Below are 23,706 nucleotides of genomic sequence, written 5' to 3'. Positions count from 1 at the left end.
TCATTCTGCGATGGCAAGTTTTTAGCACAGATAATGCGGATGCAACAGACTGACGCATTGCAATTTCAAGTTGCTGTTCAAAGCTGTTTCAGAAACCTTTCCCTCTGCACACTTTGTATTGTATATTATAAATGGATAACCTTGTCATTTCTGCCCATCAATGTAGTAGACTCAATAACACAGAATGACAATGTGAAAACATGTTTCCAGAAATGTTTGCAAATTTATTAACAACTGAAACCTCTTATTCATGTGGAACTACAAATAGTGGTCAGGTGTATCCTGTTTGTTTTAATTATTCAGGGACTGTACACTTCAGTACATTTCAAAATCCAGGACATTTTATAATTTTACCAGTAACAACCAGCATAAGAATTCAGGACCTCTTTACATTCTGGTTCTGAATAGATAGATAGATAGATAGATAGATAGATAGATAGATAGATAGATAGATAGATAGATAGATAGATAGATAGATAGATAGATAGATAGATAGATAGATAGATAGATAGATAGATAGATAGATAGATAGATAGATAGATAGATAGATAGATAGATAGATAGATAGATAGATAGATAGATAGATAGATAGATAGATAGATAGATAGATAGATAGATAGATAGATAGATAGATAGATAGATAGATAGATAGATAGATAGATAGATAGATAGATAGATAGATAGAATCCACAGCTAAATTACATGAACCCAATAAGAACGCATATGAACTCAAACACGTGGCCTATTTTAAATTGCTGAGATTATCACTGTACATTCAGCCCATCAACATAAATTTAGTGATTTCTAAAATATTGAGACAGATTATTTCACCCAGGTGGAGGAATAATGTGATCATCTGAACATTTGTGTCTGGAAATTTATTTTGTGGACACTTCTACTCGTGGCTGCTGAAACTGTGTGCAACGGACATGCACAGACTACACAGTCCTTAGCAATAACTAACCCATTTAATGGTTTACAAGGCCAAATAATATAGTAATTTGTAGAGAAATCTACCCCTTTTAATCAGGTTTCTCAGTGGCTAATAACCCAGTTTCTCTAATTGGAATATGGGTTTACATGGCATTTAGAAACAAGGTTTATGTAAATAATCAGTTTATTGAACCACACACAAACACACCTATTGAAGTAGGTAGTCACGAAGGACTGATACCAATTCTCCCAAATAGAGTAAGCTGTGCTCTCTTTTCTGTAGAACCTTGCAGTCTCTTCTTCACAGGTGAGCCTCACCAGCCTTCTCCTCTGACTCTCAACTCTGACTCCCTTTGGGAGGCAGCTGGTTCCTTTTTAAGCCACAGCTGGGAGCACTCCAGGAAGTTCATTAAGGTGGTCTGGAATTGCTACCAGGTATGGCTGAGGCACCAAGTAGGGCTCTGCAGCACCTGCAGTTCCCACAGCTCCCCACTGCGGCATCCACATATCCCAAAAGGGCTGTGCTGGCAAATAATAACTCTCACAGAGCCCTGTAGAAATCGGAGGCAGCGTTACAGTACAAGGGGGCTGCAAAATAACAGTTCGGGGAAGGAAGTGTCCCCCGGAAGTCCTCTCCAACTGTCCCTCAACTTCGTAGGCATTCCGGCTGGGTAATGGCACTGGCTACCTTCTGTCACAACAGGTATGCTACATTTTAAAAACAGATATTACATTTTCTGGACAGTGAATGTGCAATTATAATTGTGGTGTGTATAGAGCCTTCTTGTGCCAATATTCTGGTGTATGCAAGCAGAACACATCAAGAAATTATAAAAAAAAAAATATATACATATATGTTTTGTTCAAGCGCGGTTTACAAATGTTACAGTTAAAAGTGCATGTAAAAATACAGAAACTTTATTGTGTTGGAGTGCTAGTGACCAGATACCTATTAGGCAAATGAATGATCATTAAAAAACAATTCTAGCATATTTCAGGTAGTAAACTGTTGTGAATAAAGTCCGAGGTACACCTTGGGAAGGGTATCCATGGACACTGCATGACTCTCTACGATCTCAAAATTACAAAATATTTCCTGAAAAAGGTTACCCATGTCTTCACCATGAGTTCCATGAATAATGCATGTTCATCACATTAAAACACCTAGAGGATTTCAGACATTCACTTTTAATCACATATGTAGGCAAAGAGGGCGATATAGTAGAAGTATCACTAGCCCATCTAAAGCTTTCACTAGTGCTACTGCCAGCTACTCCACTGGAAATAGACAAGCTCATAGAGAGTGGAGGTCAAATGTGACAATAATCCCACAAAATATCTAAAAAATTCTTAGCAAGATTACTGGCTTTCTTGCTCTTCTTCAGTTTGCTATGTTTACTTCCTTTCATGTGGCTTTTCAAAGAGGACTCATTCATATTCTCAATATCAAACTTCTTCTTACAGTTACTCAGCTATATGCTTATTTCATTTATTGTATTGAAGCATACCTTTACAGTGTGCATTTTCCAGCCATTTCAAGTTAAAAACATTCTCTTTCCTTGCATTTGGACTTCTCTATAAATCACTTAGCACTAACTAAACACTTGAATATGGAGGCTAACAGCTACTCCATATCTATTCCACATCACACACACGCTGTCAAACAGAATACAATGTAAGGTGATATTAATGTGTAATGTCACTAAACATTATATTAATGCAAGATGTGGGTGTTTTGTTATCGAAATATCAGATGTGCTATCTAATCATGTGTAATTTTTGGAATTCACTGTAATATTTTCTACTGCTTTCAAGTAAGATTTTTTTTTTTTAGAATTTCAATGCCTTTTCAGTACTTGTTAGTTTTTCATGACTTTCCAGGTTTTCCCAGACCTGTACAAACCCTGTTATTTAATTAATTCAACTGGGCTCAAATCTTGTAAGTGGAAACAGGAAGGTAAAGTTGGAATAAGGTAAGGAGTGCCTAATTTTAGCTGAGTACCTAAGACCTTGGGCTTTAAACCACAATGTTGCTAGTTTAATCCCTACCTCTGACTCACTGTTAAACCTTGGCAAGTCAGGAATCTGCCTTTGCTTTAAATAAAAAACTCATATTCAGTATGTAAACAACTGTAACATGTCATCAATGTGTAAGCCACCTTGGGCAAGGCAATATATACAAACACTGGAGGAAAATGCATCTTGCCCAATTAATTCTGGCTCCTACAAATTCACACTAGTGAAGTGACCAGGACAGGGAAAAAGTCAACAGAACCATTCTGTGTGGTGTCAACACTACATGAAGATTGATGGTGCCTTACCAGGCTTAATAGTGCATCCCTTGGTATGAGAACAGAGTTAATATTTCAATGCCACAAAACACTATCACAATAGTGTCAATGTCTGCCAAAGGGTCTTTCCCAGTAGGATAATTTTCCATGACAGATATCTAGGGAAGACACTGAATGATTCGAAGAACAAGACAGTAAATTCAGCTTAATGCAGTAAACTCTTCAGGTGCCAGTTTCAGTGCATCCTGTATCATCATCTGTATGGAGTGGAGATCCAGTTTCATTATAAATACAAAATCAGCATATTAACATAATAATAAATTATTCATCCAGACTACTACTTTGTGCTCAATTAGTCGGATTTGAGATCAGTAGCAGAAGCAACAAGGATGGATAGACGCAAGAAACCCTGAAAATAAATTATACCCCTCTAAAGGTCAACTAATTTAAAAAATATCATGGAGTTGAGTAAAAGCCATCTAGCAGTGTCTATGTCTATATGGTTGTGTACCCTTTACTAACATACACATTGTATGAGAGGTTTGTTTGATTCATTTGTACAGAAAGCTGCTTTTTGATTTTCAATAAAATCTACAAAGACTCCAGTGGTTATTAATCTGTGGGCCAGGACATAGTTTGCCCACCACTGTACTAGGTAACAGAAGAAGTGGAGTTCAAAAACACAGGAATTCGACTTCATATTATTAAGACAAACAAGGCTACTGCATAAATGTGACTTGAAAATCAGTGAAATAAAGTAGAACAGTAGGAGACAAATAAGTAAATGTATCTGAATTAGCAGGTGAGAAACAAAGATGAATAAAAGGAAAAACTGAAAACCAAGACTAAAATGCTATTTCATGTTTTCAGGAATGGAAAAAATAATTCATTCAAAGAGTGGCTTGAAATTGTTTGAAACTTCATTTGCTAAACAAAGTAGGCTACTTCACAGAATTAATCTATGTGCTTGTGAGATTATCCCAGAAGAAAAGCCGTTAATTGTAGTCGTGCACAAAGACACGTCCACTCAAGAGAAAAAAAAAAAGACTGTACTATTCTTACGGCATACTTCAAGTTTTCCTATTACTGAAAAAATAGAAATGTCCTGATCAATTGTAATGCATTGATAAAAGAAATTTGTTAAATACATTTTTAAATCTACTGAAATTCAGTACTTGAGGAAGAAAAAAAAAACTTGCTGGCATTTGCTGAAAGGTTCTGTGATTTGTACACTCTGCATAATATCCATTAAGTAAACAAAATCAATTTTCTAATTTAAAAGTCAAGTAACCTAAAAATGACATGTTCACTAAACTCTTAGTACAATTTATCATGTTTTTATTACACAATGATAAGAGCGTACATTGGATCACTCAATCAGACTGGACTAAACATTGGGTCAAGATCTTTCTGTCTAACATGTGCCACACTGCTGGAGGCTGCATTATCAGTTAATTTGCTACTGCTTAATGCACACATCTCCTTGGTAGGTCCTTAAACAAGAGTATTCTGTCACAAAAGAAGACTGAAGAAACTAGATATTTCTGCAAGGTTTGAGAGGCAGCAAAATATGAAATTCTGTGCCTAGTTCATTTTAAACTAGCAGGGATACCCAGCACTGCCATGAGTAGAATAAAGTGTGGTCACTAAATAATTCCCTCAGGGAATGTTTTGGAACAAAACATGACTTATGGTCTTTCCCTGTACAAATGGGAATGTGTGCAAAATTTGGTAAAAATATGTTAAATGGTGTGGATTTGCACACCAGAAAACACACATTCAGCTTTATATATTAAATTGTTTTTTTGTCCCTAATATTAATATTAATTGCTTTCCAGTTTCATTAATGTCATACCACCTTGGCATCTCCATGAATATCATCACTGTCACACACCCTGTAGAGCATGCAGAATGTATTAGTAGGAGCAGAATGTGTGGGAAGTTAAAATTATGGGGTTTTTTTTTTTGTTTTGTTTTGTTTTTTTTTTAAAAAAAGGTACCTTACACACTTAAACAATCTTTGAATTTTTCTTGATTTTTTAAAATTGCTCAATACAAACTTTGTCATTTACTTCTCCTTGAGTTACATAAGATTTTAGGTTCATGATGTTTGAAGACTCCCTGGAAAAAGAGAGAGCCTTCTATTTATTTTCCACCATGTGTGCCCGAAGAATTGTTCTTGATATGCATTACCCTGCTATTTCAGCTATGAAAATCCATCCATTTTTAAATCTGATTAGTCCAACTATGGCCTCCTTGGAACCATATCTTAACTGCATATAGAGTACAAGAAGATAGGAAGCAACCTTAAGCATGGCATCAGGCCACTGAAGGGCAACATTGAGCACACACCAACAGTCATTTACACAAGGCTAATATAAAAATCTTTGGGATATGTAGGGAAAACTGGATTACTCAGGGGAGAAAAAAAACAAACTATAGACACAGAAGAAGAATTTTCAAACTCCACACTAATGGTGAACAATACTGGAATTGTACAGAGTCTCCCAGTTGGGAAAAAGTATCTCTTATTATTTTACCGAGGATTAAAATAACTGTGCTTTGCAAACTAACCACACATTTCACTTAATAGGAAGCCTTTATTTGACCAAAAAGAATTTTATTACATTAGTCAAAGACGTTTCTAATTGGCTAATATTGTATATGAACAAATTTTGCAAGACAGAAAACAGGAGGTAATCCAAATATGTAGTCTTAAATTTTTATTAACTGTTGATAATTGATTTTACTCACTAATATGTAAACCGGGTATAAAGCAATTGCCACCTGATATTTGTCCATATGTAGTGGCCAGTCTTCCCACTAAAGAAATATGTTTACTTATTTATTTGACTTTATTATTGAATACTAGGGGGCTTTGCTCGCCCACCCCCAGGTTTGGTTTACGGGATATACAATTTAAAGAGATTGTTATTTTCATGGGTATTGTTACATATGTGTTATTTTCACTTTACTTTAAAACTTTTGTGAAAACAATATTTGTCCTTTATTTACGGCCCCGGGCATGGTTAAATCTCTTTCTCACAGGACGTATTATGCTGCTCGCGTTATGAGGGGGTTGGGGTTAGGGGCTGAACGCACACTAAGGAGATGCGGTCAGAACAGCTGCTGGCGAGCTACGTGCTCTGCTTGTCACGCTGCACATCGATCATTTAAAAGCCTGTACAGCAGCTGTCCTTTTGCCACTTTGCGTCTCTGCCATTCCAGTTGTTAGGGGGGATATGGGGCCTGAATGCACGCTAAGGAGATGAGGTCGGATCATCTGCTGGCTTGCTGCTGCTGCTGGTGAGCTGTGTGTTCTGCTTGTCATTGTTTTAAGAGCTGGAAGCACATGAAGTGTGTCTGCCTAAAGCATTCCAACAACTGCTAGGTTAGATTTCCGTGAACTTGTTTTAAATTGTTTGTAAGTAGGGCGTGACGTGAAAAAGTCACCTAAGGTTGTAATGTCTAGTCTCGCGTGACGTCAAAGAGTCTCGCCGAGATGTTCATGTCTCGATCGCTTCGCGCTCTATCCCCCGGAGGCACGATATGCTCCTGCCACTTCGCGTCTCACCCACTCGCGTTGTGAAGGGAGGGAGCTGAACACTCGCTAAGGAGATGCGGATAGATCAGCTGCTGGCTTTGTGCTGCTGCTGCTGAGGTGCGTGTTCTGCTTGTCGCACTGTGGATCGATCATTTAAAAACCTGTACAGCAGCGGTCCTTTTGTCTCACTGCCTTGTCTCGCAGGATGTCAAATTGTCTTCCGAGAAGATCACGTCTTGTCTCCCTCCCAAGATTTCCCAAGATTTTTTTTTTTTTTTTAATAGAGAGATATTGAACTTGACTCTATACATGCACCATTCCTCTTACAAATTGTTTCACTTGTGGTATGTGGTACATATTTGCCCCTGTTGTTGTAGGAGCTTGCTGCTTTGGGTTCCTTGGTTAAACAATGCACTGCAGTAATATAATATGTGTTGCAAGGTAATAAGTAATCTCTGGAATGTGTTATTAACCTGTTATCTATGGGTCCTGTCTGAAGAAACTGTATTCTTATATTTCATTTTAAGAAAAAAGAAAATGCCAACACTCCGCATGAAGTTAACAGGCTCTGGGAATTTGGCTATTTTCTCTCACCACCATGCTAGATGATTGTTAGAGGGCGCAATGCAAGATCACCTTGCTATAATCTACCCCTATTACAGAATCAGTATAAGTGAAAGGTTTACCACTGCCTTGAGCACTTGTTCTCACATTCGTGTCTTTTGAGAGCTGCAGTAACTACAGCTTGCTACTCAAATGAGTATATCATGAGCTGCAGTAACTACAGCTTGCTACTCAAATGAGTATATCATTTTTGCTTTGCCGGTTTCAATAGCATTTGATTTGAAAACAAACTTGAGGATGAAGTAGTGCATTAACTAAACAATGCTGTCATTCACTGTAATCATCTAAATATTGCACTCACTAAATTAAATGTGTTTGCAAAATTTTACCTGCAGTCCTTGCCTGCTTTTACATACAGTGATGGTGGCATGTGGCATGTGCTGGCAATTTGCACCTTCACATCAAATGAATAATGGTTCTGCCTAAGCGCAGTCAGTTTGTCATGCTACACGTTGGGTCTAATTTCTTTATTCAGATTTTAAAATTTCCTTCGACATAAGGCATTTTTGTTTGTTTTTGTGTTTCATTTCAATTATATGGTAATGTCAAGTAATACAGGGTTCAAGGACACATTTCATAACGACAGTATTTTGCATCTCAGAATTTGACGGAACAAAATTTTGTCTAATGCTAATTTAGCACCATAACAAAGAATGCTAAATAAAACATACATCTTACTCATTATTGTTTATAGGATCTTTATTGTAACATGTTCCTATTCCATTTACTGAGTGTTTATTCAAAAAGTTAAGTACCGATTTCCATCTGAAATATGACAAACACCTTAATCAATGTGAATATCTTAATTCTCTAGTGTGCTTCTTGATCAAACAATTTCATTATAAAGTCTTATGCTTTTCATTATTCAGTAGTTCTTTCAGCAATAAACTGGCTAAACAGCACCAACTTTTAACTTGCCTGAGTGTATGGTGTAGATCCTCAAATTTAAGTGGAATACATTTTACAGCACCAATGAGTTCTGGCTAGTTTTGAATGACTTAACACTGATATTTTAACCTATCATTGTTGCCAGCTTTCTCTTTACTGCTATAAAATAAATATTAAAACAGCAGAAACGCAAGGGTAATCTAATTATTAGAGTTAACAGCTGAAAAGTGGCAGAGTATGTGTCACTGCACCCTCTTGAAATTCATTTTTAAAAAGTACTAGGGGGCTTCAGCTAATTCAGTTAATAACCAATCTTAATGCACATAGAAAATCTAGGCAATACGGTATAAACACCAATAATTTAATTAAAGTTACTACTTTAGATGAACAATGTATTAAAACTATAAAAACATATCATAGATTAAACAAAAAATACACACAGAGCGGCGCTAATAAAAATAACTTAATTCCTGTTCCATATATCAATAACGCACATAGTATTCATCTCTGCTCCTCCGAAACATTGAATATGGCTCTATTAAATGTTAGAGCTTTAATTAACAAGACGTTTTTTATCAACGATCTTATTAGTGATAAAAAAATAGATTTTATTGCACTAAGTGAAACGTGGCTTAGCTCAGATGGCGCAGCTGTTTTAATCGAATCTGCGCCTCCGGATTACAGTTTTACTCGTGCTGATCGCCAAGGAAAGAGAGGTGGAGGGCTAGCAAACATTTACTCAAGTAGGTTAAAATGTAAAAATATCAGTTTTGGTAAATTCAAGTCTTTCGAGTATCTCGCCATTATTATTCAGGGAGATTCTCACGTTCTAGTATTATCCGTGTATAGACCTCCAAAATTCAACGCGTCTTTCTTTGAGGAATTCTCTGACTTGATGTCAATCTTAATTACGAACTATGACACACTCTTAATAGTCACCGACTTTAATTTTCATATAGATAATCAATGTGACCAGAAAGTAAAAGAATTTATGAACCTCCTGGACTCTTTTGATTTGAGACAGCTCGTTAATCAGCCTACACATAAAGCAGGTCATACGTTAGACTTAGTGATTACTAAAGGACTAAAAGTTGATATAAAGCAGGTCATTGATACGGGTCTATCAGACCATTTTCTTCTACTCTTTAATATAGAAATAATGATAGAAAACACTCATGACAAGCATATTGTTAAAAAACGGTTCTTTGACTCATCAGCAGCTTTAAAACTTTCAAACATTCTAACCAATCAGTCCGTTTATAGTGCCAACTATAATAGCGAGGAGAATGTAAATAGTAAGGTGGAAAGATTTAATACTAAAGTGAGGGCTGCTGTTGACTTAGTTGCACCTGAAAAGACAGTTAAAAAATCTTCTAGCATTGTTATACCATGGAAGACCCAAAGAGTGTCTGATTTAAAGAGAACATGCCGTAGAGCTGAGCGTAAATGGAGGAAAACTAAACTAACTATTGACTATGAAATATTAAAAGTTAAAATAACAGAATACAATAACACAGTCCGTCTTGAGAGGCGCTGCTATTATTCTAAGCTTATAAATAACAATGCTAGTAATCCCAGAGTCTTATTTTCGACAATTGATCGTCTGTTAAACCCAGGTAACTCAAAGGAATGCCTCCTAAGTACTTCCAGTAAAACCTGTGAGGCTATCGCTGTATTTTTCAATCAAAAAATTAATGATATTAGAAATAACATAGTATATCTCCCCAATACTAAGGATCCTCCTAAACCCCAGTACCCCATAATAAACAAATTAAAGTCTTTCACTAGGATAGATTTACCTGATTTACATAAAATAATTTCTCAAATAAAACCCTCCACCTGTGCCCTTGACCCAATACCAACAAATTTTTTCAAAGAAGTATCGGGCGTGCTTAGTGATAATGTTCTTGACATAGTAAATTCGTCATTAGATACGGGGGTCTTCCCAGACTGTCTTAAGACTGCAGTAGTTAAACCCCTACTTAAGAAAAATAATCTCGATCCCTCTGCTCTTGAAAATTATAGACCCATCTCTAACCTGCCTTTCTTAAGTAAAATTCTAGAGAAGGCAGTCATTATACAGTTAAATGAGCACCTCAATAAACATGCTATTCTTGATAAATTTCAGTCAGGTTTTAGAACAAATCACAGCACAGAAACTGCACTCGTTAAAGTAGTAAATGACTTGCGGGTAAATGCAGACAGAGGCCATTTATCTGTTCTCATCCTCTTAGATCTGAGTGCCGCATTTGACACCATTGATCATAATATTCTTAAGAATCGCCTTAGTCAATGGGTGGGCCTCTCTGGCAGTGTCTTAAATTGGTTTGAATCCTACCTGGCAGGGAGAAAATTCTTTGTTAGTTGTGGTAATTATAACTCAAAGACACATGATATTCTATATGGTGTTCCACAAGGCTCTATCCTGGGTCCACTGCGCTTCTCAATCTACATGCTTCCATTAGGTCAGATTATCTCAGGGCACAACGTGAGCTACCACAGCTATGCTGATGACACACAGCTGTATTTATCAATAGCACCTGATGACCCCAAATCTCTTGATTCGCTAACACAATGTCTAACTTGTATCTCAGAATGGATGAATAGTAACTTTCTCAAATTAAATAAAGAAAAAAACGAAATCTTAGTGATTGGCAATAATGGATACAATGAGGCTATTAGAAATAAACTGGATGCATTAGGATTAAAAGTCAAATCGGAGGTAAAAAGCTTAGGGGTAACCGTTGATTGTAATCTGAATTTTAAATCGCATATTAATCAGATCACTAGGACAGCATTTTTTCACCTAAGAAACATAGCAAAAGTTAGACCTCTTATATCATCGAAAGATGCAGAGAAATTAGTTCATGCGTTTGTTTTCAGTCGGCTAGATTACTGTAACGCACTCCTCTCAGGACTACCCAAAAAAGACATCAATCGTTTGCAACTAGTGCAGAATGCAGCTGCTAGAATCCTTACCAGGAAAAGAAAATCCGAACACATTTCTCCAGTTTTGATGTCACTACACTGGTTACCTATATCATTCAGAATTGACTTTAAAATTCTGCTTATGGTTTATAAAGCTTTAAATAATCTCGCCTCAGAATGTCTGACACCTTATATTCCAAATCGTAACCTCAGATCCTCAACTGAGTGTCTCCTTAGAATTCCAAGAGCAAAACTTAAAAGAAGTGGTGAGGCGGCCTTCTGCTGTTATGCACCTAAAATCTGGAATAGCCTGCCAGTAGGAATTCGCCAGGCTAATACAGTGGAGCACTTTAAAAAACTACTGAAAACACATTATTTTAACATGGCCTTCTCATAACTTCACTGTAATTTAATCCTGATACTCTGTATATCTAATTCATTATAATAACTATTCATTCAAAATCTGTACTAACCCCTACTCTCTCTTCTGTGTCCTTTTCCGGTGTCCTGTTGGTGGTGGCGTGCGCCACCACCATCTACCCAAAGCACCATGATGTTCCAACAATGATGGATGGATTAAAAGCCAGAAGTCTGTATGACCATCAGCATCAAGTGACTCCGTGAAAAACCCGAACTACCAAGAGGACTATTTCATTTATGTTAGGTAGAATGCCCAAAGGGGACTGGGCGGTCTCGTGGCCTGGAACCCCTACAGATTTTATTTTTTTCTCCAGCCTTCTGGAGTTTTTTTTTGTTTTTTCTGTCCACCCTGGCCATCGGACCTTACTCCTTTCTATGTTAATTAATGTTGTCTTATTTTAATTTCTTATTTTGTCTTTTATTTTTCTTCTCTTCATTATGTAAAGCACTTTGAGCTACTTTTTGTATGAAAATGTGCTATATAAATAAATGTTGTTGTTGTTGTTGCTTGCTTTGCTCGCCACCCCCTGGCCTGCACTACGCACAAGTCACTTCACGTCTCTCTGCCGCTCGCATATTTGGATTTCACTTTCACCAAACAAAAAATCTTTTAATTTTAATTCTCGCGGATATGCCTCTTCATTGGGAAGAAACACTACTTTTCCCTGATGGCAACACGAATTAGACGATCTACAAGTCTTTGACTTAAAGTTTAAATCTGAACAATATATTCAATCTCTTTTCGCTGTTCTGTTATTTCACTGTGTAATAATTTCTGCTTGTTTACTATCATTTTTTTGAGACTTTCGAATTTTAGTACTTTCATTATCTCTAACCTCTTGGCACAAAGTCTCATTTCGCAGGACATGAAAAAGTCACATCTCTTCCCAGGATTTTTTTTTTTTAGAATAAAGATATGCTAAAATGGACTTATGAATTCAAATATGTACTACTTGCCATTACTCATTACTTTATTGTTTTTTATCAGTATGCTGCTGCTGCTGGAGTATGTGAATTTCCTCTTGGGATTAATAAAGTATCTATCTATCTATATTCTCACAGCCTGAAAATGTTTCCAATTTCACAACCTCTGTTACTAGTAAGCATACGTTCACAGAAATTCAGATATCAACCACTCTACAGACAAAGATATATAATTTAAAGGACACTGACTACCCAACCAAAAATATTGGAAATTAACTTAAAATTCCAAGGATTATTTCATCTAAAGTAGAGCCTTTATCTATAGAATACACAAAGTCTGTAATGATCAGTATTTATAAATTAGAGAGGACCTATTGGTTTCAAAATTTAAATCAAAGCTGAAAACTCATTATTTTACCACAGCAGTGTGTACAGAGCTCAGCACTACACATGTCAAATCAAATGGTGTGTACTTTGTATTTCAAACTATGTGAAAACATTACAATGCACAGACAGCATAGCCAACAATGCATGCAACACCATGAATAAACAGTCTGCCTTGTTTGCTTGTGTGGGCTTCTCGTGCACACCCATGTGCGATTATCAATCCTAGACCAAGGTTTGAAAAGCATCCAGTATGGGAAAATACAGAATTCATTTTTGTTTTTTTACAAATAATGATATTCTCTTGTCCTTGATTTCCAAGATGCATTGGATCAATTTGCACTTGCAGCTGTGTATAATGTAACAACTACTGAGAAATCAGCAACATCATCTGGACAGCTAAAATTCCTTTTCCAGAAATGATTGGCTTCTTCTCTATGGGTAAACAGTGAGCTTCTCCAAATGAAGAAATCCAAGTACTTCAGGGTCTGTTTTTAAGTTGAGGACTAGTGATCCTGTGAATGCTTAATGGATTGCTGCAGAAGAGCCAGTTTTGTAGGTCAGAGTGGATAAGTAGGAGATAAGTTCTCAGATAAATGTTTTCAATTCACTTGTCAATTTATAACCCTATCCTCACCTACAGCTATGGGCTCAGGGTAGTAACTAAAAGATTGAGATATTTAGTACAAGCAGCTGAAAATAGGTTTCTGTGCATGCCTGGTTTGCCCACTCTCCCAGACAGGGTATGGAGCTCAGCAATACAAAAATACCTTAAGAGTGGTGGAAATGCTACTTTACCAAATTTAATTGAGACAACTGATGCGGTTTCATGAAATAGTTAGGATACACACTAACACAACTTAGTTGGAAGTATCTGGGAATTTCCCATAAGAAGAGGTGGGGGGTATGTTGAGGATCAGTGTATGTTTAGCTCAGCATGTTGCCACTCCGATGATCCCCATGAAACATAGATGAAAAGTAGAATAAAGAAAGGGGAACAAAAGTATATTCACAAAAAACAGGAAGTAGATGCAAATACTACCCAGACGCTGCTGGAACAAGGAAACAACGTCTTTGGAGTAAACTGCTACTGCCCCTTATATCTGTGCTTACTAAGTGTGGAGGATTTACAGCAAATGATACTATACTAAAGTAATCGATAAAATCCATACAAGAACATTTACAAACAATATTCAAGTTTTGCAAAAAAGAAAAAAAAAAAACACACACAGGCACAGCAGACTAATACTTAAAAGATTTAAACAGCTAAGATTAGCATTTCAAGTGACAAAGTTTATTTTTGGCAATCACCAAGACTGTTAATTTGAACCATAGTAAATTACATTATATGTTGCGATTTTCTTAAATTAGTCAAAAAGGTTAATGACTATTGGCTCTCACGCAGTAAGCATGAATGTAATAAATAACACCAAAAATGTAGACTAACAGTACAATGTCCCATTTTAAAACACCCTGGCACAAAGTGTAAATTGGCCTGCCTTGAGAGAAGGAAAAACAAAGATAACACCTGGAGCAAAAAAATATTGAACAGCACTACTGACTTTGTAAAACCTGTACAAAAAGACATTAAATATTGTAATACAACATGTGTGAAAGCATTAAAAACATTTATGAGAAAAGAGATGAATAAAAGTAATACTAACAAAGAGGAAAAACCCAAAACCAAACAAACAGTGATTTAAATTCAATTATTTCAACACTCCAGTTTTCAATGCAAGTGCTAAATCATCCATGCTTGTTGATTTATAGATCTATTCTGACTACACAGAAACACCTGTGCTTTATAGTTACTCAAATAAGTATCTTTCCGTTCAACTTCAGTCAAGTTACACATGCCAAATGCTCCAGGGAAACAACTAGTCAAAAAAAAAAAAGAAAAATCTTACTGAGATACATCATATTAAAGAACTCTGCAAAAAGTTGTTTGACAGCTGAACATGTTCTTGATTTTTACATATGGACAGCAAAAGGTGCTTTCATAAAATACATTCACAAAAACATTAAAATAAGTATGATATTATAAATGTTACCTATGTTCCTCCACATGGCTGAACAGGGACTAGCATGAAAATCCACAATAAAACAATTCAAAAATAATTTGTAATATACAGTGCATCCAGAAAGTATTCACAGCGCATCACTTTTTCCACCTTTTGTTATGTTACAGCCTTATTCCAAAATGGATTAAATTCATTTTTTCCTCAGAATTCTGCACACAACACTCCATAATGACAACGTGAAAAAAGTTTACTTGAGGTTTTTGCAAATTTATTAAAAATAAAAAAACTGAGAAATCACATGTACATAAGTATTCACAGCCTTTGCTCAATACTTTGTCGATGCACATTTGGCAGCAATTACAGCCTCAAGTCTTGTTGAATATGATGCCAAAAGCTTGGCACACCTATCCATGGCCAGTTTCGCCCATTCCTCTTTGCAGCACCTCTCAGGCTCCATCAGGTTGGATGGGAAGCGTCGGTGCACAGCCATTTTAAGATCTCTCCAGAGATGTTCAATCAGATTCAAGATTCTGGGCCACTCAAGGACATTCACAGAGTTGTCCTGAAGCCACTCCTTTGATATCTTGGCTGTGTGCTTAGGGTCGATGTCCTGCTGAAAGATGAACCGTCACCCCAGTCTGAGGTCTTTCCCTTTATCCTGACTAGTCTCCCAGTTCCTGCCGCTGAAAAACATCCCCACAGCATGATGCTGCCACCACCATGCTTCACTGTAGGGATGGTGTCTGGTTTCCTCCAAACGTGACGCCTGGCATTCACACCAAAGAGTTCAATCTTTGTCTCATCAGACCAGAGAATTTTCTCTCATATGGTCTGAGAGTGCTTCAGGTGCCGTTTGGCAAACTCCAGGTGGGCTGCCATGTGCCTTTTACTAAGGAGTGGCTTCCATCTGGCCACTCTACCATACAGGCCTGATTGGTGGATTGCTGCAGAGATGGTTGTCCTTCTGGAAGGTTCTCCTCTCTCCACAGAGGACCTCTGGAGCTCTGACAGTGTGACCATCGGGTTCTTGGTCTCTTCCCTGACTAAGGCCCTTCTACCCCAATTGCTCAGTTTAGATGGCCGGCCAGCTCTAGGAAGAGTCCTGGTGGTTTTGAACTTCTTCCACTTACAGATGATGGAGGCCACTGTGCTCACTGGGACCTTCAAAGCAGCAGAAATTTTTCTGTAACCTTCCCCAGATATGTGCCTCGAGACAATCCTGTCTCCAAGGTCTAAAAGACAATTCATTTGACTACATGCTTGGTTTGTGCTCTGACATGAACTGTCAACTGTGGGACCTTATATAGACAGGTGTGTGCCTTTTCAAATCATGTCCAGTCAACTGAATTTACCACAGGTGGATTCCAATTGAGCTGCAGAAACATCTCAAGGATGATCAGGGGAAACAGGATGCACCTGAGCTCAATTTCGAGCTTCACGGCAAAGGCTGTGAATACTTATGTACATGTGCTTTCTCAATTTTTTTATTTTTAATAAATTTGCAAAAACCTCAAGTAAACTTTTTTCACTGTGTCATTATGGGGTGTTGTGTGTAGAATTCTGAGGAAAAAAATGAATTTAATCCATTTTGGAATAAGGCTGTAACATAACAAAAGGTGGAAAAAGTGATGCGCTGTGAATACTTTCCGGATGCACTGTATTACAAAAAATTGGGGTTTTGGGAAAACATGTAGCTACCTGCCTGTAAGTTATATTTTAGTCTAGCACCTTTCGTTATTACTTTAAAGAAATTCTGTATTATGCAATATATTTAAGGAAGATGGTGGCATGGTGATGCCATTGTAGTGTTGCTGTATAGTGTTTACATGCTTTCCTGGTCTCCATGTGGGGTTCCTCAGGATACTCCAGTTTCCTTCCATAGCCCAAAGATATGCGGGTTAGGTAGACTGGTGAATGTAAATTGACCCCTAATATGTATGTGTGTATTCCACGAAGTCCAGGGATTGTCCCTGCCTTGCATCTCTGCTTGCTGGGACAGACTCCAACTTCTATAAAACTCTGCTCTGTATAAGCAGGTTTAGAAAATAACGAATGGATGGATATTTAAGGAAATAAAAGTCATCCAAATTATACATTTATTTTCCTTTTTCAATTTAACCCATTTATGCCGAAGGTTGAAATTTTTGAGTTTGTGCATGAAATTCACATATGTTGCGTAGAAAAATATAAGGAACAAGAATTTGAAGAGAAAAAAATTTTATTACATTCCATTGTTGAGTTATGTGGCGTTCCAAAATTGGAACACTAGGCAAATCCACTTCTTACATTATACATAACACAAGGGGGCTTCGCTCGCCTACCCCCGGCGTTTTGAACCCGTGCCCGCCAGGCAGCCACGTGTGAGGATGACGCACGTTTAATACGGAGCATTCGCCCGTGTCACTCTGGAGCCCCCCACTGTTAATACGGAGCTCCGTCCGTACTATTATGCGGTGCATTGTGGACTACTGCGGACCCCGTAGTGTTTCCCGTTTCAGTTTGTATCTCGGTCAGTCGAGCTTTTGTTTTTGAAGCTTTTGAATTCCGGCCTTTATTATCTGTAACCTGCTGTCCATGTGTTTGGCCCCCTCGTTTAACCTGTTTATGACGTTTTACATTGCTTTCTACTCTGTCTTTCATTTCTGATCTCGCTTTATTCTGCTTTTGTTTCAATGACACCTGGTCCGTGGTGAATATATTTTCCCTTTTTCGAGTAATAATTTCCGTTTGTTTGCGATATTGTGATGTTTATCGTACTGTTAATAATGCATCACTGTAATGTGATTCACCTATGCTGTATAGTTTGGACGTGTGAGGATGACGTATGTTTAATACGGAGCGTTCGCCCGTGTCACTCTGGGTCTCCCCACTTTTACTACGAAGCTCTTTCCGAACTATTATGCGGTGCATTGTGGAGCACTGTGGACTCTGTAGTGTTTCCCGTTTCACTTCGTATCTCGTTTAGTCGAGCTCTTTCTTTTTGGAGAAGTGCCTGCCTGGTCTGCGGCATTTCAGACGCACGTTGTAGGCGCCTGCGTTCATTAATTATATCCAGGCAGGCGCGTGTTTGTATCTCGGTCACTCGAGCTGTGTCGTGTTGAATCCGTGCCTGCTTTGCCTACGCAGTTTGAGACGCGCGTTGTAGGCGTCCACGTTCATTAGATCTGTCCACGCGGGCTCAGTGTCGAAGCTGTGTTAGCTGTGTGGTGTGGACGTTTAAATGTCGTTGTTTCTGCCTTTATGTTCTGTATCTCGGTATGCATGTGTTTCGTGCCTAGGTTTTTTTGAAGCTGTTGCATTCCAGTTTTCATCATCTGTAACCCGCTCTCCATGTGTTCGTCCCCGTTCTTTAATCCCTTTATAAAGTTTTACTTTGTTTCCTACTCTGTGTTTTATTTCTGACCTCGCTTTATCCTGCTTGCGGCATGTCAGACAGTTCATAGTCTCTCTCGTTTTACTCTGGTGACGGGGGGCTTTGTTCTGTAACCTGCTCTCCATGTGTTTGTCCCTGTTCTTTAACCTCTTTATGATGTTTTACTTTGTTTCCTACTCTGACGGTTCGTAGTCTTTCCCATTTTGCTCTGGTGCGGGGGGGGGGGCTGCTTTGTGTGGCGCCTGCGCATGTGCGTAGTCTCTCCCGTTTCACTCTGGGGGGGGGGCTTTGTGTGGCACTTGCGCACTATGTCTTTTGCGTCCACGGGCAGGTCCCTGCGTCCATATCCGGTTTACCATTCTCGTTTAGTAATATGGATATGTTACTCCAACGTGACTGTTGTTTCAATAATGGAACACGAGGCATAAATGGGTTAAGGTTGTCTGGTGCTGAGGAGGTTTTTTCATTATTATTTTGATGAAAAATTTTAGAATTATTTTCTTACATATTAATCAAAGTGGCCAGTAAATAATCCGAATTATTAAAGTAACATAAGATTCTCAAACCTGCTTAACCCAATTCAATGTGGGTGCCAACAGGTATATCTAGACAGAGCACCAGCCATTGCAAGTTTAGCTTATCAACATTATATTATCTGGTTCTGAAAAACAATTATCACTCATCTTTTTCACTGTATGGTACTCGTGTCAATACTCAATAAAGTACTTTGCAATTTGAATATACAATGTTCTTTAAAATTCCAAGTATAATTAAAACTACCTGCGAAAAAAGCATTTAGCTTCCAGAGTTTAGTCTTCCAACTCTGGAATTATGAACCTAACAATATTGAAGAGTCTCTTCAAACAGTTTGTGTAGCAGTTGTGCAACAAGATATCAGTCACTGCACACATAGTTGAGATTATTGAAATTTCTGTCTTAACATGCAAGACTAGGGAATGTAAAGATTGGATGCGTCATTGCAGAAATACACAATACTACTTTTTGGTTCATTTAAATTTTCTTTAGAATAGATATGGATATGATAATTACAAGTATTTTTAAGTCCAACCAACAACATACTTTCAAAAATTAAAGAACACATTACAGTATAACAAAATTCATGAAGTGATTCATCCTTCTGTATTTTTGTATACAACATAAGGAAGACATCTAAATGAATCTACTGAAAAACACATTTCTCTATTATAATAAAAAAATCTTGGGCCGAGACGTTATCTTCTCGGAAGACACTTTGACGTCCCGCGAGAGACACTTAAACGTCCTGCAAGACAAGGCAGTGATACAAAAGAGCAGCTGCTGTATAGGCTTTTAAATGATCGACGCACAGCACGACAAGCAGAACACGCAGCTCGGCAGCAGCAAGCCAGCAGCTGATCTGTCCGCATCTCCTTAGTGTGCGTTCAGCCCCCTCCCCCTTCACAAAGCAAGCAGCAGACACACAAAGTGGCTGGCACGTAGCGCACCCCGGGAGGGGAGGGGGTGGGCAAGTGAAGCGGGGACAGCTGCTGTTCAGGCTTTTGAGGTGAAGTGGCTGGCGCGTAGTGCACGCTGGAGTTGGCGAGCAAAGCCCCCTCGTTTATAATTCTAAAAAACTGAGCACCAAAGTTATTTGGGCACAGCATATGCAGGACAGACAAAAAGCAGTTATGCATAATGGTCTGGTTATGCAATAAATGCATAGGAGAAAATATTCAAAGCCACCAAAGGATACCTTAACCACTTTAAGAAATGCCATGAGATTGGGCAGGTGTTGACTTCCATACAAGCCATGACTTGGGATAAGAGCAGCAAATATTTTTCAAACGTAACTAAAAGTCTGCATGAAAATGGTTTATGTGCATAATGAAAAACAAAATAATGAAACCTCCTTTTACAAATTATTTAATATAAAACTGCAGTTACTGAATGACTTAAGGACAAATGGAATTCCCATAACAAAAAGATAACATTATAATTTTTAAATATGAAAAATTAACCTTAACAATGCAAAATATTCAGTCCCATATCAAGCATAGTACGTATTTCAGTTCCTGTACTGCTTGTGACTGCTGCACTTTGTAACGGTCTTGTAGCTAAATGTGAGCCTAATACATCGTATTTACATTTATAATTTAATTCCATGGCACTTTAAAATTAGACAGTGATACTACACCACTGCATTATAAAGGCAGTATTACTTTTCCTTTTTTTTTTTTTTGTGACATACCAAACTATAAGAATATAAGTGCACACAATATTTTTACAAAGGCCTGTGTTTAGGAATCATAATTTACTTCACTTGTCCTCCAGTTACTGAGATTTACTCAGTACTGTATGGTTAAGGGGCAGGCAACTAGCAGCACTGGTACCATATTTAATTAACTGTCAATATTTAATTTACTTCTATAAGCTGCTTTTAATAAAATATTATAATGGACTTTGGCATTACACTAAAAACTTCCTAAGATGGTTATTATTGTTTGAGCAAAATGTTCAAACCTGTTATTTTTTTTTTTTTTGCTGTCCTCTCTGACACACTTTCTTCAACTTAATTAAGAAGCCCGTTTCCATTTTGTGCGACTATAAAAGAGTCACTTTAAGCAGATTATTACTTTACAACAAAACTAATTTAATAGGCAAGGGAGGTTGCCAGGGATCCCATTATACAAGATTGTCACAATTCTATAATCACATTACAATATAGTAACTTAAATAGTGCATCTGATTTGGAAACTCTTTCCAAAATGTGTTAATCTTTTGCACTTGTGATTTTTTTAGTAAGACACTTATGTCAAAGACTGAGAGTTTGAGGTAAGATACTTACACTAATTAATCACTGCACCAGAGAGTGGTAATGTTTACTTGCATGTGCTAAACAACATGCTACACATTTACTGTGCTCTGCACATGTGGCAGTAATAAACCTATAAAACTGAGCATTGCTCAGCTTATGAAATTCCAGCCAGGCATTATAAAAATAAGTGCTTGTTTTGTTGATTTTACAGGCTAGGTTCCCAGGATCTTCTACTCTCAAATGTTTACATAGTAACCATCCAGATTTCTTCTTGCAGTATTTTAAGCACAGAGGAAATGGACTTAACCAACTGGCCCTCTTCCAAGTTGACAGTTGTTGGTTTCTCATAGTGTGTCCCCTTTGGTGAATCTAAAACTTAATGCATTTTGCCGTCATCACCAGCATTTCAAAACTAAATATAGCTGCAAATGAAAATTAAAATATAAAGGATGAAAAGCATAAACAATAAATTTTTCAGATCTATTTATTCAATAATGACAGAATTCAAGCGTTTTGTGATTTTTTTCCCACATGGATAATGCACAAGTAACGCACACAAAAATGCAAAAAATGTAATTACAATAATAAAACAATAAAAGAACGAGTTTGTTCAAATAAATTGACAACAATGACTGGAATATAATATATTCAACAGCCAAATAATATAAACCTACTAACACAGATTCTTGATAACAGTATACAGATTAATATTGTACAATTACTGCATGGGGTATATATTTTAATTGCAGAATCGGCGTTAAACCTTATAGTTATCCCAAGTTACAGATCTCGGAGAGTTTAAATAGCGCATTAACTTATCATTAAGTTACGTTACAGGCATGACCATTTTTTTCCCTAGTACACTTCGGGCCGAAAATCGCAGCTTATTCCGAATTTTGCAAACTAAGTTTATGCAGTAAGTAAAACCAAAGGAAAAAAAATCTTTGCTGCTCCTCTATTCAAATGTTCAATACCTTTAACATCCTTTGTAAATAACCTCTTAGAGCTTGATGGGGTGGTAGGGGGGTGGGGTATCAACCAGTATTCCGTTACTTTCTCGTCCAACATCAAGAAATAGTACATTTAAACATATTATGACAGTTACTTATTTAACGGTTAAGAACAAGAGAATAAGAAAGAAGGAATATATGAGTCATTCAAAATCTGCCACGTTACCTTTTCTTTTGCGGAAACCGCAGGCAGCGGCACCAGGCTACTTCTGTCATTGCCACTCAACGGGAATCCCTTATTCCGCTTGGAATTGCTCATAGAGGGGTCATGTTGACTAGAATAAAAATAATAGCAGACAGCGGCCCCACCCGCAGCAAAACAAACTCCTGCAATTCCAGATTTCACAGATCTCGCACCCTTTTCTGTTGTTCCACCAAACACATGTCTGACGCGAACAGCTGCAACATTATCCCTCACCGATTTACCAAAGGTAAAAATCACTCGGCGGAGAGCGGCCATGATTGTGGGCATTAAAATGAGAAGCGCCGCTAGCCACTAAGATCGCGCGAGATGTTAAACGCAAGATACAGGCGCTCTCGTGACAATACCTCTACCTCCCACCTAACACCTGCTGCAGATTCTTATCAGAAGCACAAGACAGTGAAAAATGTGTTTTCTTGTTGTCTTAAATATGATTGTTGGATATTATAATGAACAAGCCGTATCACAGACTTTTATTTGTGGAAGTATTCATCTTATTGAAACGGCGTCTTTTCTAAGTGGCGGTATCTTAAAGTAAACTATAATATCCCACTAATACCCTCAAAAAGACTTGTACTAATCTCTCGTTTCAGATAACTATGCGTGAACCCGGTATTTCCATAAAGTGATTCCCGAAATTAATTTCGTATATTTTTATTATTTTTGGGGTCATTTTTGAGTGATACGTATCCCAGCATGCTTTTCTAGTGAATAGATCAAAAACACGATGGAGTCAAACGCAAGGCTTTTTCCTAAAGAATTTCGTTGAAACACCACTACCTATTGGAAAGTTGTACATTTTAAAAACTTCGTATAATTATACCACTGTAGCCAGCAATAAAACCCTATGGTAGATCGTGCACTGAAGATATGATGTGCGTTACTTGGAATAACTGGTAAATTAATTTATCTTTCCAACTTATTAGCTTTCACTAATGCTTATGTCTTTTACTTAACGATGACAGTATGCAACCTTATTTTAGTGATAATTATAAATAAAAATGACGTAACTATTCAGTAGCTGACTAACATTCATTCAGGTATGGTTCCTGCTTTACCTGTAGGATATGCTATCTAAGTCTTTCTCCCTTTAGTGCAAAAGGCCAGTGTAGCAAATAAGTGGATGGGTCTTATTTGCTCATGTATATATTTCCACCTTCAATATCAGCAGCACACACAAATCTATATGTATATAAGCTAAAATATACTGACTATCACACTCACTCAACAACAAAAACACTATTTCCCATTTAGTTGAAAAGCTGAAATTTAACTAGATAGATAGATATTTATTTGTCCTCAAGGGGAAAATTGGCTTTTTACAGAAGCTATTGAAATAAATAAATACATAAATAGGTAGATAAGCAAGT

At 37.4% G+C, this 23,706-nt stretch overlaps 1 protein-coding gene across 7 annotated transcripts in view; it reads right to left on the bottom strand.

Moving 5' to 3' along the window:
- The window catches only part of LOC114651939 (calcium uptake protein 3, mitochondrial-like), a 174,207-nt gene extending 151,506 nt beyond the window's left edge, over positions 1 to 22,701 (bottom strand). For 2 of the 7 annotated variants that reach the window (XM_051928644.1, XM_051928647.1), the window contains exon 1: positions 22,301 to 22,701. In XM_051928644.1, coding sequence (XP_051784604.1) covers positions 22,301 to 22,606 — 306 coding nt within the window. In that variant the 5' untranslated portion in view covers positions 22,607 to 22,701. The remainder of the gene's footprint in view (positions 1 to 22,300) is intronic. The other 5 variants (XM_051928645.1, XM_051928648.1, XM_051928646.1 and 2 more) reach the window with 4 other exon arrangements.
- Positions 22,702 to 23,706: the final 1,005 nt, after the last annotated feature.

This window comes from Erpetoichthys calabaricus, chromosome 5 (genome assembly GCF_900747795.2).
Source record: "Erpetoichthys calabaricus chromosome 5, fErpCal1.3, whole genome shotgun sequence".
Lineage (NCBI taxonomy): Eukaryota > Metazoa > Chordata > Cladistia > Polypteriformes > Polypteridae > Erpetoichthys > Erpetoichthys calabaricus.
Note: the sequence above shows the minus strand (reverse complement) of the source record. Positions and strands in the feature narration are given on the sequence as shown.